At 34.5% G+C, this 14,717-nt stretch overlaps 1 protein-coding gene across 5 annotated transcripts in view; it reads left to right on the forward strand.

Annotated features, from left to right (window-relative positions):
• Window positions 1-1,417: 1,417 nt before the first annotated feature.
• Window positions 1,418-14,717, forward strand: part of LOC110459051 — a 96,417-nt gene continuing 83,117 nt past the window's right edge. For 2 of the 5 annotated variants that reach the window (XR_002463854.1, XR_002463853.1), the window contains exons 1-5: window positions 7,907-7,969; window positions 11,326-11,471; window positions 12,730-12,832; window positions 14,003-14,058; window positions 14,518-14,619. Coding sequence is in view for 3 of the 5 variants with exons in the window: in XM_021511093.1 (XP_021366768.1) it covers window positions 7,954-7,969; window positions 11,326-11,471; window positions 12,730-12,832; window positions 14,003-14,058; window positions 14,518-14,619 (423 nt within the window). In the remaining 2 variants the exon portion in view is untranslated. Of the gene's footprint in view, window positions 1,455-7,906; window positions 7,970-11,325; window positions 11,472-12,729; window positions 12,833-14,002; window positions 14,059-14,517; window positions 14,620-14,717 lie in introns of those variants that run through there. The other 3 variants (XM_021511092.1, XM_021511093.1, XM_021511091.1) reach the window with 3 other exon arrangements.

Below are 14,717 nucleotides of genomic sequence, written 5' to 3' on the forward strand. Positions count from 1 at the left end.
TGTGCGTGTTTTAGTGCGTCATGAAAGAAAAAAAACCTCACACATCAAAGCCGCCATTTTAACTTGTTTATCCTTAAAAAACTGTATTTTCAGAGCTAAATTATTGAATTTTGAAAGTATTATAACAACCTCATTTTAATAACCTGGTAAGAAATATTATCAAATAATTAATATCTGAAGATATTTTTTTTAATTGAATAGTGAATTAAAAGGGAGCTCGTGTTCTAATATGTCATGAAAAATAACCCTCACACATCTCCTTAAAAAAAACTGTATTTTCAGAGCTAAATCATCAAACTTTGCAAGTATTGTAACAACCTCGTTTTAAAAACCTGGTTAAAAATATTATCAAATTATTAATATCTAAAGATGTTTTTGAAATTGTCTAAAGAACTTGACAAAAACGGGGTTTGTGTTCTCCTGAATTCAGAATTGTGCAATCTTTCGATGTTTTGTATTTTCTAAACTTAATAATTCAAATTTACATTCCAATGGAGCACTACCAAACCATATGGAATTTAATATTTAATATAACGTTGATTTCCGATGTTTTCTCGTGGCATAATTATGTTTTGAACAGGACTCTTTGAAAGAGCTATGAGTGATCAGCTCAGAGAATATTTTAATGGTATTTTTCATTCCTTCTTAACAGCCTTCGCTGAATCAGACCAGGATTTGGATGCCAAACTACCCTGTTAAGATTGGTTGAGGACTGGCGCAGGGCCTTGGACAACCGTGAGTATGTCGCTGCCATCCTCATGGATCTGTCCAAGGCTTTTGACTGCATTCCTCATGATCTGTTGCTCAGAAAGTTGGATGCGTATGGTCTCAGCTCGGGCTCAGTGGACCTGGTATCTAGCTATCTGGGTAACAGATTACAACAAGTCAAGTTGGGCTCCAAATGCGGCGACTGGTTGGAAGTGCACATGTTTCAGAAATTTGTTCAAAGGCTTCTAGACAGCTTAATGTTCTTAAAAGAATTGGATTTTTTTTAACAAAACAAGGTAGGAGAGTCATATACAATTCTTTTATTATATCTATTTCTCATTTCTGCCCACTGGTTTGGCATTTTACTAGCTTGAAAAGTGTGAGAAAGGTAAAGAGCAAGTTGTCAGTCTCTGGAACAAGCCTGGGACGACGAGGCCACCGTTGCGCGATTGCGTCGGATGTCACATCGCAAACATTGTATCTGCGGCCAATTTTAAGAAAACACAAACGATTACAACCTTTTAATTATAACATTTTTATCATCTAACGGTATGCTTGTGGCAGCTTACAGTCCGAATAAAATTATCGACGCCTGCAATTTCCATTGTTTCGTTACTTCATAAATTCAATGATTTGTAAATTTGATAAACCATTTACTGCGAACCTTAGCATTCTTCAATATTACCAATCAGGGACCTCGTTACAAAACTTCGATAGGAAGCGGGAATTAAACATGACTGACTCGGGTAAGTTTTAGAAACAGTGTAGATTGATTAATAAGGGTTTAGCGACTGAAAATTATAATGCGATATCACAATAGCTAAACAGTTTATCTGAAGTTTCATCGCATCCAACACAACATTTAGAATATGTAGAAAGACGACGCTTATCCCTGGAATGTGATGTTGCTAATGTAAACTGATGGCCGCCACTGATTCTGGCAGTAACGTTAACAGCATCACAAAAATGCAAATCGAAAAACATGGTGACAACTGTTTGATTTGGAGTAGAATGCACTGTTGATATCTACGTTGTAATAGGAAATATAGATAATACATAATCAGAAATATGTTCGGTTAAATTAACTTGTTTGCCAAATTTTCTCAACATGCGTATGAATTGCTACTTTTCGACATATCGGACTTGAACTGCGTACAGTAGAAGACAGAAATGTTCAACTACTTACCTAACATGAAGACTTCTTATTAAATTTTACAATCATATACTTAGGAATTTGGGAAATAACCTGTAGCTGGTTTAATTCAAAGTCATACTGTCATAGTCTGTACTGAATCGGACAACGCCCACTTTTTAAATATGCAAAACTAAAAAAATAAGTAAAATGCCTACTACGTCTGTGAACGCATATTCAGAAGCAGCAGAGCTGAAGGTTGGCTTAAAAGGTATTGAAAAGAAAGCTAAGTGATCCTCTTCGCTTGCCAAGGGTTACAATATATATACCTCGAGAGTAGAGTGATAGATATATTACATGGATCTCAACCCTAATGGGCATTATCAATTCTATTCAAAATTCATTGATATATATATATATATATCTTATCTCTTGTCTACCATGTAGGATACAATTGTACGTTTAAATTGGAAACAAACATTGCAATGATGCACAAGTCTGTCAGACATTGGGACTGCCCATGTAAACACAATACATGTACTGTATTAGCTTTATTTCAGCTGGTTACTTGCTGTTTTATTTTTTACAATGCTTGCAACATAACTGGACAACATCATACTTTTATCAGGTGTAAAATACCACAGATAGCCTTGGTGAATAATTGTCTATAATTGCTTTGGATGATCACTTAGATAATTATTCTTATGAAACAGTTCCAGGGTGACTCACTCCATACACTAATTCAGATTGATTGGGAAATTAATATCTCAGTGTACAACACAGTCCACGTGATCGATATTACCTCTTTAGCATTGTCATGATTGTGTGTCCAAGTTCTGAACACTTATTTTTACTGGTCTTAGAAAGAAGATTTTATTTTACAACACAGTATGAACTTTTAACTCACAAGTATGATTGATTTTAATGTTTTTGAAATTTTCATATTGCGCCATACATAGTTGCATGTCTGTAGAATATTTCAAAACATTAAAATCACTGGGACGCTTGAGATACAGTTCCTTTGCCTTTTGTCATCGAGTCATCACTAAAGACATGTCTATGGGACTAGTGAATCAGGGATCACTCTGGGCCGCAATATTGCGATATTTGTCCCTCTTTTTCAGAAATATTGCGCTAATTTTCTCTAAATGGGATTAAATATTTCACAGTCTTTGTCTGTGGATCGTATATATTTTCTAGGTATACACGATTTTAACATTAAAACTAATAATGTCATCTACAATCCTGTCGGACAGGTCATCGTTACTTCACACTCAAACTTCCAGCGAATTCAAAGCGGAAGTAAGTCATTGTTTATCGACCACATTTACCTGCACACATGAGTCATAATCACTTGCTTGTTAAACGTCTATCGAAGTGAAGCGTTATAAGAAGATCTAGACCTTGATATGCCTAACGTGGAATAAACAGATTTAGAACGGTATTCCATTAATTTAATCTGAATATATCCTACAAAGTTATTTAATGCAACGGCGATAGCTATACATGTATACATTAAACAGAAAACACTTATGTTAATGATTCTAATGTAATTTATATATTAAAAATACTTAAATAAAAACCTTATTGTTATTTTTTGTTTTCTCTATGTCTTTTTGTTTTCAGTATGTCTGTTGTTTCCTTTCAGATTTTAGAGTTTTAACTTTTTATGTTGTGTAGCCAGATATCCTAAAGGCATTTTCTGATTGCAATTGCTGAATGGTTAAAACATAATATGGTGAAAAAGGAGACTAAAATGCTAAAATAGAAATAAATTAGTACTTGCAAACAAAATTTTCCCCTGAAAATACCTCAGAATGCACCACAGAGCTTCGAAATTTCGAAATTTTCCGGGCCCCTGTACCCCATCCAACATGGCTTCACGCCTTTGGCCCTCGCAGTTTCACTTTGCTCAAAAATTGCATGCTCGAAAATATCTCACCCATTTTCAAAATATCCCTCTCTCAAAAAAATCATGGAAGAAAAAAAATCACCTTTCAATTTGAACCCAGGGGGATCCCTATGAATAGACAGTTAATTGTTACGTACAGCCCAGTGATAAGAGAAGCTCAGGGCCTAAGGTAACCATTTATTTCTATCTATTTATATTTGATTGTGAAAATTTCAACTCAAATTTATTTATTATTTTCTATTATAAACATCATATTGGTTAATTTTGATTATCTTTCTTGGATCAGATTTTTTCCAATGTGCATGCGTAGATGCCCTTCCATAGCAACAAAATTACGTTGCTATGCAGAAATAGCCAAAATATGGTGTTTTGGGGCAGTTGCCATGCAGAAATTATGACAAAACAAAAATTCCTTTCTGTGAATGAACAACTAGTATGACAATGTTGAAGCATGTCAAATACTTTTTTGTTTAGTGCGTGCGCATGCTTTCAAAAAATTGAAAAGGGTTTCGTTGATTTCCTTCAAAATGGTGAATTTTTAACTAAATCGAGCACACCAGATGACATTCATGCATTTTATTATAAATTTTTAATAATGTCTCTCTTTGTAATGTCATATCTCCTAAACCAGTTGTCAAATGAATTTTCAACTTCATATTTGCATTCTTCATTTATTCCAGATAACGAATATAACAACTAATTCTAAATCCTGATGAGGCCGGAAATGACCCTTAATGCCCCTAGTCCTTTATATACTTTATCGATTGCCATTTACCAGGAAAGAGATTTGATATGAGTTTTTAAATTATTGATATACTTAACGTCGGTTTAAAAAAATATAGCTGGCATCATTTGCCTTAGAAGTGAAATCTGTTTCTCATGCTATGTTTACTAAACTCACTGGCTGTTTTGTGAGATGTATATTTTAGGGGTGCACAATGATATATACATACTGGTTATTAGCTCGCCTATTCGGAAAACAGGGGGGCTGATGTAGTCACCCCAGCGTCGGCGTCCCACTTCACTGAGGTTTAAGTTTTTGGGCAAGTTTTTTCCAGACAATGTTGGAACATCACACTCGATAGACTGTTGTCTATTATGAAGTATTTATATGGAGTATTATTAATTTTCTGAACCGTATTTTCATATTTTAGGGGCCAGAACTGGTTAGTTGGACTTTGTTAAAGTTTTTGGGCAAGTTTTTTTGTGAAGTGTTCGATCACCACCATCAATAGACTGTTGTCTATAATAAGGTTGAAGTATTTATCTGGAGTGTAATTAAGCAATGTTCTGAACCATATTTTCATATTTTAGGGGTCAGAACTGGTTAGTTGGACTTGCTTAAAGTTTTTGGGCAAGTTAAAATAGTGTTTATTTGCAGTGAGTGTTGGATCACCACCATCAATATGTGTATGCTGTTGACTATTTCACGTTGTCTCGTCATCTCTTCTTTTGAAATGTTCAACATGTTAAGGTACAGCAAAACCTCGTTAGATAGCCACCATTTGTTCAAAGAATTTTTGAAGGAAACGTGTAAAGGAATTCTTAAGAAAAACAGAATTAAGGAACCTCAAAATATGTTGACAGTAAGCGAGGTGGCAAATGAAATGACGGGCATTATTTCAAGGTTTTACTGTACATGTGTTTCTATTGATATTTCCTATCTTACAACATACATCATCATGATCACCAATTGGTGAGCTAAACTGTTCTCCAACAGCTCTTGTCGATTCTTGCCATCATGATGTTTCAAAGTTAAGTTTTCAAGTACTTATTTTCTCCATTATTAAGAAACTAAATTAAAAAGATCTCAAATCGTAAGAAACTCGTCTTGTTTTAAAACATGTACAGTATTGCTAAAGTCCATTATAATTATAATATTATGCTTAACACCACACAACCTACCTGTAATCATCATAAATCAGTGGAGAGTAAGACGATAAACAAGTCTGGGAAACTCTAATTAAATTCCAACAGTGGACTGGGCAAGCGCAAAACAGTCCAGAAATTTTGATGTAATTCATAAATCTATATTAAACACAAAGGTTATGTCTTTAATCATCCTTCATTGACTATTTTTAATATCTATCTGTTAAAAATTCATGATTTTGTTTGTCAGTTACAGTTTCTGTATCAACCATGCATATTCCACATTCTGGCAGCAAAGCAAAGGTACAAAGATCTGGAGAAATCTGTGATTAAACAAAACTGATGCAGGAGCGTTAAAATTCTTACCTGAAAAGTGGTTGTATGTTCATGGAAAACATTGTATTGTGTAAAATATGCATGATGTCTGTAAAGTATTCAGTGTTTCAATTTGTGTTATTCTTTTGTTTTCATAGGATTTCATTTCACTGAGTCCAATTAATGCAATAATTGCAATATTGTGTAAATTATCGCAATATATCACATTATTGAAAGTTGTCAATATTTATACCCACTCCACATATTTTTAGGTTCAATAACAACGAGATTCAGTTAAAAAACTTGATTTATTCACAAATATTTATTCATGCACATTTGACAGTGAATGACTGAATTCCTGTTACTATAAAACAGAGTCTGATTGTGAGCCACAAACTTAGTCTAAAGTTGGTGTTTGTACATGGACTTTATTAAAAACAGCTGGTGTTTAACAAAATAATTATTACATTTATAATCAATAACCAGTTAATTAAATAGAGATAGAAAAACAAATTGTAAGTGAATAGATGACCTAATGATAAAAACAATAGCTAGTTTCTCAAGTTACATACATGTAACTGCATGTGTATACTACATATATATACATATACAGTATATATACAAGGATGCCTTAAATGATCTACTCTGTTTCCAATGCTGTGAACTGCTTAAGCTTGGTTGGCGTGTGGCCAAGCTTGTTTTCCGCTGGAAGGGAATGTATATTGTTCTCCAGACATGTTAAATTGTGCCCTCATACAAAGCTGTAATAAACAATATTGATCAAAGGTCAAGTAGACTGTGTTTCACCTGAAATAGCCTGTACAGGTATCCTGATTACAGGTAGACTATATAGCTACCATATATATGTAGATGCTTATAACCTAACTGTATTTTCCTGAATTCACATTTGACAAGTTCATAAAAAGATAAATGCCAACATATGTTGAAAACTTTGATAGGATACATAGAGGTTCTGTATAGCATACAAATTATAAATAACTTTGTAGAAATATAATCAGTTCAATTTTTTCTTTACAAACAGTATTCGTGTATCAAGGTATTATAACAGTTAGCATTCTACCCAAAATGTTTATCTTATACATGATGTGGCATGTTGGTAGCTGTGATCCCTGAAATAACACAATAGCTTCAATGTTTCCTAGTTCAGGTCAATTCAATAGCACAAACAGAGTTGACATTTGGGATACATAGTCATACATGTGTATATGTGGTATTCATAATCAGGAAAAGAGACACTGTATTTCTATGGGTCTATACATACTGTTATTACCTGTATTTGTGTACACCAGACCATTTAAAGTACTCTTGGATTTACTGCTGATTCATACACTGGTAGCAATATAATGTAGTGTTAGAGGTACTGTGTGGACAACCCTAGCCTTCTCCTGATTGGAAAGGAAGCGACAAGCTGTGCTGTCTGTCAGGCATTAATTATGTGATTACCCAGAACAAATGGTGGATATTTCAGAGTCAATAATCATTTTGTTAGATGGCATCAACTTTAATATTGATGTAGTTTTAGATTACTGGCGGTAGGATTTGGATCCAGACACTATACAGAGATCAATGTAATTGTGATCATTAATTTGTGGAAGGGATCAATGTGGATTCTTACTGAAAGCAGTTTGTTCAATTTGTAAAAGTATATGGTGTATTATAATAAATAACATTTGAAAGAAAATTATTCAAAATATTGATTGGCATCATCATACAGATTTCTGAAATGGACTTTGAATCTTGAAAGAAAATGTGCCTCAGTATAATTACTATATGGTTACAGGACTGGAAGGACATTATGCTTACATACATGTGACTTCAGGGGTTAGGATTGCATGGTTGGAGAAAGTTTTGTACAGAAAGTCTGGCTGATATAAAAAAATTGTAGTCCCATTGACACCGTAATAGTCATACTGTGAAGTTTTTTGATAATGTACTGCCTCATAGTGAGGCTAACATAGGATAGCATCTTACAGGGGATACAAGTTCTATTGGAATAATGAGACTGAAAAAATGTAAGTATCTTTAATCTGTAACACTTGTACTATATAAAAACAATATCACACATTAAAAGTATATAGCTTCCCTTCTGGAGGTCAGGACAGTTGATATTGGTGGTGGCTTGAGTTGACCAATGATTATACACATGTACAGTGACCAATTAATTAACTCATTGACCCCTGAAGACACATTTGAACTCTTCCAATTCAAAGGTTGGAATAGTTCATTATAATGGAAAAAATATTGAACATTGTGAAATGCATACTTTGACAAGGGAAAAACTCTAAGCCAGAACATCAAATTTAAATCTCTCACAAGTATATTCCGTCTTTGCGTATTGTAGAGTTATCTTCTTTTGGGAACAGGTATTGATTGTTACGTCATTGGTCTGTGTGAGAAAATTTCGTTGTTTTCTCAAAAATTGATGACGTTACTCTCATAAACAAGTGACGTAACAATCACTTTCTGTTCCCAAGAGAAGATAACTCTGCAATACGCAAAGCCGGAATATGTACACTAGTAACACTACATTATATGGAATCTACAAAGTTGTCAGCCAAACTAAAGATATGGTGGTTGTGAAATCTTCTATGAAACTTAAAACTTTTTATTGCTGTAGAGTATTACTAAAATGAGAAATATAAAAAAAACAATTTTACAGAAAAAAATCTGATGGTTTCATTTTTTTTCTTATCTCAAAAATACCTGTATTGGTGGTTAGGACTATAATATAGACTACATAGGTATACTTTTCATTCAGCCCATCTAGTCATTTTACAGTACACCGCCCATATATGTAATATGTATAATTGTACATGTCTTGTAAAGACAGATGATCATGAGATGTTTAAATACTCGGTTATATGTTTTGGATGCCCTGTTCATGGTGTTGTGGGGATTTTTTTTTTATAAAAACCTGTTCTTCATTGTTCTTGAGTCAATGGAAATGTGTCGCCCAAAAACACCCAAGGATGGTTTTGTACTTTTAAATCTAAACCAATCCTTATATGTAGGTCACTGGTATGTCATTGATACAACTTAGCATTCAGAATTTAATGGATAATGTTTGTATTGTCTGTCTACAACAGAGAATCCATTGTTGGACAAGTACATATAGTACCCCCCACAGGCCTCAGTATACTTAAAATGGTTTTAGGAAGGTGTAACATAAATATTGGTATTGTTATATCATAATCTCAGGAGGTTGTTGATCATTTAGATCAATAGATATGTACTCAAGGTTGATGAAGCGATTCGTGATAAATTTATTTTGTGTAAATTATTTTGAATTATGTCTTTCTTTTTCCATTACTTCATTTTATCTCTAAAAATATCAATAATTTGACACCTGCACTGCATACTGAGGTGACAGGTGTCCTACCCATATATATATCAAATAGGTCATTTATGAGGTTTATTGAACATTTTTCTTTGTGCTCACCAGTATACAGAGGACAGGTTTTACTAAACATGAGGGGGGACTATTATATTTATGCCTGGAAACTTTAGATTTCTGTTTATGATACTTTGGTACAGTTTATAGAATTATCATTAGGATGAACGATCAAGAGTAATTTTTATACAAGGTTTTATCAATTCTACCTGTTTTGAAGGATTTGTTAGAAAAAAAATGCATCTTGGCGATCTCCATAACATTCCAAAAGGTAAATTCCATATCCATAACTGTTTAGGAAATGACTAACTGTTATAAGACATTAGCCCCTTTTTGACCTACCAGGGTACGTATCAGATTCAGGGGTGAGCAATTAGTTCTCATTGTGCAGCAAATGCAGTTACTTGTTAATCAAAAATGTGAGAGTCACTAGCCTTGGGCTGTGAATCGTGATTATGTCGTGTCGGAAAGGGTGTCAGATTAGACAGGTTAATCATAATCTACCTATTGTGTCCTAAAGCTAAGGTGTCGGATTAAGCAAGTTAACCTGATATTTAAGGTGTATATATTGTCATATTAGACAATGTAAACTGAACTATACAATGTGTCCAAGAAGGTGTCAGATTAGACAGGTTAATAGGATCTATATATGCTGTAACCCACAGTTAGTCAAGTTAACTTGACCCCGATATTTTGCATTGCACTACAGTGTGCTGGATGATACGTACAGGCAAATCTGACAAGTATCATATGTTGTGTCCACAGGGTGTCATATTACACAAGTTTGAGAAATTCCAATACTTTTTGTTGCACAAGATGTCAGATTAGACAGGTTTCACTGTACATATAAAGAAGAAATCCTGGGATGTGGTCAGAACCAAAAAACATGAAATAGAAATCTACAGATTAATTTTAGAATCAAAAATTTATAATGTTTGTTTAAGTATGGATTATTATCCTGATCTTTTTTTGTGTACAATTCATGGCATTACATTTCGGTAATCTGGTCTATTTGTATACAGATATATCCTGGCTGTGTCAACATCTCCTAAAATCTATTAGGCTTTCTAAAGAAGTCTTGAAGAAAGATAAATATTGGTGTCTTATTGAAATGCTTGGACATGGTATTTTGTTCAGTATTAAAACCTGAACAGTAAATTTCAGGATTTTTAAAAAGCTTTTAGTGAAATTAGTCCGTTTTTATGTCTTTTTAATTCATGTTTACTCAGCAGGAATGTATAAAAGGGTATTAGTAATGTCAAATGGTTAAATATTTCTGCCTTGGAAACTTGTGGTTTCATGTTAAATTGGTAAAATTAAATACTTGTTGAAAGGAAAATAAGCTACATTGTACATTAACTCATTTACCCCTGAAGTTTCATAATGAACTATTCCAACCTTTTAATTGGAAGAGTTCAAATGTGTCTTCAGGGATGAATGGGTTAAGAATGGTTGGCCTCTACTAGCTTTACTAAGTGATCACAGAGTTACACTAATGTTTACAGATGAAAGCACTAGCTTCGCAGACTAATCTCTTTATTTTTTTTAAAAAGGAGCACAATTATTAAGTATATAATTACTTGATACTAAATTAACTTGTCAACCTTTGGATGATTCCTAAAACTCCAAAACATCAAGGAAGTGTCCCCTAAAATGAAAATGTTAGTGGCATCAGGGTAATATTGGATGTAGAGGCTGAACCTATTTTACAAAATAAAACATTCCCCCCAGGCTTTGCTTGATGTAACATCAGATTCAGAATGGGCAATTTTGAACCAAGCCAACAAGACATTATTGGTATCCACTTGAAATGTCCTGAGAGGAGGCACAGTCAGGTATTTTATAAAAGAACAACAATTTATTGGAATGCAATTGTGTTTGTGAAATCATCCATATGTACTGGTAACAGTAACTGTTGTAAATTTATAATCAAAATCAAGTTTTACCATCCTTATTACTTCATCATCTTTGTTACAGACCCCGAGTCAGAGGTCCTTGACCTGACGGGTCGAAGGTTACAAAAGATTGAGGTGCCGCTCAACTTAGATCCTGCCACCATTATATGTGACAAAAACAATGTGACCAAGATAGAAAATCTGGAACGATGCCACAACCTCAAACAGGTGAGTTACAAAAGTATGGATAACTGTTAAGATGATCGCTTGTCTTTGATGTTTTACTCGCAAATAATAATTGAACACAACACAGCTGAGTAGTCCATCATTGTTGGCCTTGTGTTTTGTTAAGATCCTGAAGAATGTTCCAGATATTGAAATGCATTATTCATGGAATTCCACGGGAAAAAAAAGTTATTTACAGTAGCTGCTTTTCGTTGTTATTTATTTTTTGAAGATAAACGATTGCATGCTGTAGAAAATTAGTACGTGTATTCTTTCAGCTGTAATGATATCAATGACATAAATTGCAATTGGCTATACCGCTGATATGCAATCGGTATCATGTTTATTATAAGAATGTATCAGAACTGGACTGCGTCGATCGCTGGCGACCTGGAAACACTATTGATAGAGCACCCTTTCAAAGTTTGAAGGATCCTGGGTTGGAGTCCCGGTCTGGCTGTGCATATCTTTCTCCTATTACATTGGTGCTCGTGACCAACTCTTGTTTCAAGCACTGGGTGAATGCTTGGCAAGGGGATGCCCGAACCTGGGTTGTAAATTCTGTTGCCTTTGGGGCAAAGACTTAGAAAAAGGAGAGAGGAATTTAGTAGAATTGAATGTACTGGGTTGATTGTCTGGGACCATGCAGGTCACTTAATTGGAAGATCATCTGTCCAGAGTCCAGAGGGTCCCTGGTTTTAATCCTGGAGTACAATCGAGAATCCGGTTGAACCGGTTGAACCTGCAAAGAAAACGACAGGCACAGCTCTGAACCGAGGCTGACCTTAGGAAAATTTGGCACATGTAGATTGAGGGGTCCGGACGAACCTGACCGAAACTAAAATCCTGACTATTGCCAGTTTGCGTTATTTCTTTCTAAAACAATGTCAAGCCACATGCAGTTTTTAAGATACATTATATAATTCAGCGGACGGATGAAAGAAGGGCATACTATTCTTAAGACATTGTTTTTTATTCTCCAAAACTGTGCATTTTTAGCTCTGCTTATAGAACGGTCCAATTGCATTCATTTATCGTGCCACACTTACCATTTCAACCGGGATACACGAACGTGGCCCTGGTCTAGCCGTACATTTCTCACCACTGTTCCACAATTAAGACCAAAACAAGAAACAAGAAACTCAGAAATATATGTTTTGATGTATATAGTAAAAAGGTATAGAATTTTTATAGTGAACTATTAACTTAATTTCTGATGGTTAGCCAGAGAAACTAACTGTTTTATTGTGTCACATTTCAGCTATCTCTGTCCGGGAACAGGGTGGTAAGGATGACTGGAGTAGGGAAACTGAAAAACCTGACCGTCCTCAATCTACCCAACAATAGTATAGTGGCAGTGGAAGGTACGTCATTCTGCTCTATGTAAATATGACCAGGAGTTGCACTTTGATTAACTCAACATTTGAAATAACCATTGAGATCAGACACATTCATCAACTTTTGTCAAGAGATCTGAGAATGCAAACAATCTTTTCAGACTAGCAAGGTAACATTAATAAGTGGCAATATATTAAAGTACAAAGATAAAAGCAAATCTGCACCAAATTGATCATATCATGATATATTTAAAAGATCTTGATACAAACTTGTACATGTACTCGCTTGTTACAGTTGTAAGCTGTGATTTACAGTTGTAAGCTGTAACTTACAGTTGTAAGCACAAATCGTTCCTTCTTGACATCTTCATTTATTAATATATTACAGAAGAGAAAACAGGAATTGATTTATTTACAAAGGTATATGTTGAATGCCTCATATTTTTAATGTCTTGTCATGATCAGCACCATATGACATGAGAAAACCCTAATATTTTTTTTTTTAGAAAGAGCTCTCAATAATTACAATCCATTATATGTACATACATTCTACATGTATATGAATTATTCCTCTCCAGCGGTGAACTGCCGTAGCTTTTGAAGTGACCTCTGTGAAATACTCATTTGTACAGACAAAAACATACATAAGGAGAAAATCGAAACTTGTAGATTACCCTATTGAATCACTCCCCCAAGCATAACCAGTCTACATATAAGGAAAACTACCAAGAAAGCTCTGTAATCAGTGATTGACAGGTGATGTTGTGATTGTACCCCTCTTTATATGTCTAGGTTTGAGGTACTAATCAGTCACCCTGCATACTTGTTAGGCATTCACATCGAGGTGATACAACCAGCATAAAGCCATTTATAAGAAACAAGGTGTTGTCTCCCCTTCTCTTCTTGAATGTTTATTGATGTATTGATCAGGGCCGTTTTCGTTTAAACAGTTAAACCGGTCGGACCACCGTTGTTCGTTTAATAAATAAGGTCAGACCTAGTAATCTGATGCTGCTTTCTGGCGCGCCTTGACAAAGCCTTGCAAGGCCTGCATAAACATTTGCAGGTCCGCCAGGGTTTTTACCCAAATTGTTACATTTATAAACGGTCAAACCGGTTGTTCCGCATAGACGAATAGGCCCCTATTGTGTTGGATGAAACTTGAAATTCATGAAGTTTGTGGTATTTTTTCTTCAGGTTTAAAAGAACTTCTGCAGCTGGAATGGTTAAACTTATCAGGAAATAGCATAAAGGTGAGGAGGGGCAGTAAATATAATTATGCACTTAAACAAGCATGTCTTAAAAAAAATTTTTTTTTTTTTGTGAACAATTCTTTTCATGATTCTGTTATGAACCGCTTGTTTATGAAGCTTTTGCTTCAGGAAAGGACCCAGATGGTATTTTCTTCTCAGTTATACATTCTCTTTATAATTGCGCTTGAAATGAATATGAAATACAATTAACCCAGAAAATTTGCCTCCTTTGTACATTTTAACAACAAATGCTTCATTGGGCAAACTGTTGGGATAAACAGCAACCTCTTTTAGCAAGTATCTCTAGATCTGTGTTAAAATCATTGATGTTGCAAACAAAAATGGCAAGATTAAAAACAAATATTAGTTATAATTTTTTCGTTAAGATTTTATATAAATAAAGTCAATGTGAGTATTGAGTAATTGTAATTAATCTATGTTTTTGTGTTGTGTTGACAGGCTATTGAGAATCTGAGTACCAACATCAGCCTGGGTCATCTGGATCTGTCGGATAACAATATATCATCCTTATCAGATATCACACACCTGAGAAGTCTTCGGGTAAGATTGTTTCACACTTTGTCCTCCCCCACACCCTTAACCATCCTCTGTGTCATCATAACACACTTAAACAGACTCTGGGTAAGGCTGTTACATCC

Source organism: Mizuhopecten yessoensis, unplaced genomic scaffold, assembly GCF_002113885.1.
Source record: "Mizuhopecten yessoensis strain PY_sf001 unplaced genomic scaffold, ASM211388v2 scaffold9963, whole genome shotgun sequence".
Classification (NCBI taxonomy): domain Eukaryota; kingdom Metazoa; phylum Mollusca; class Bivalvia; order Pectinida; family Pectinidae; genus Mizuhopecten; species Mizuhopecten yessoensis.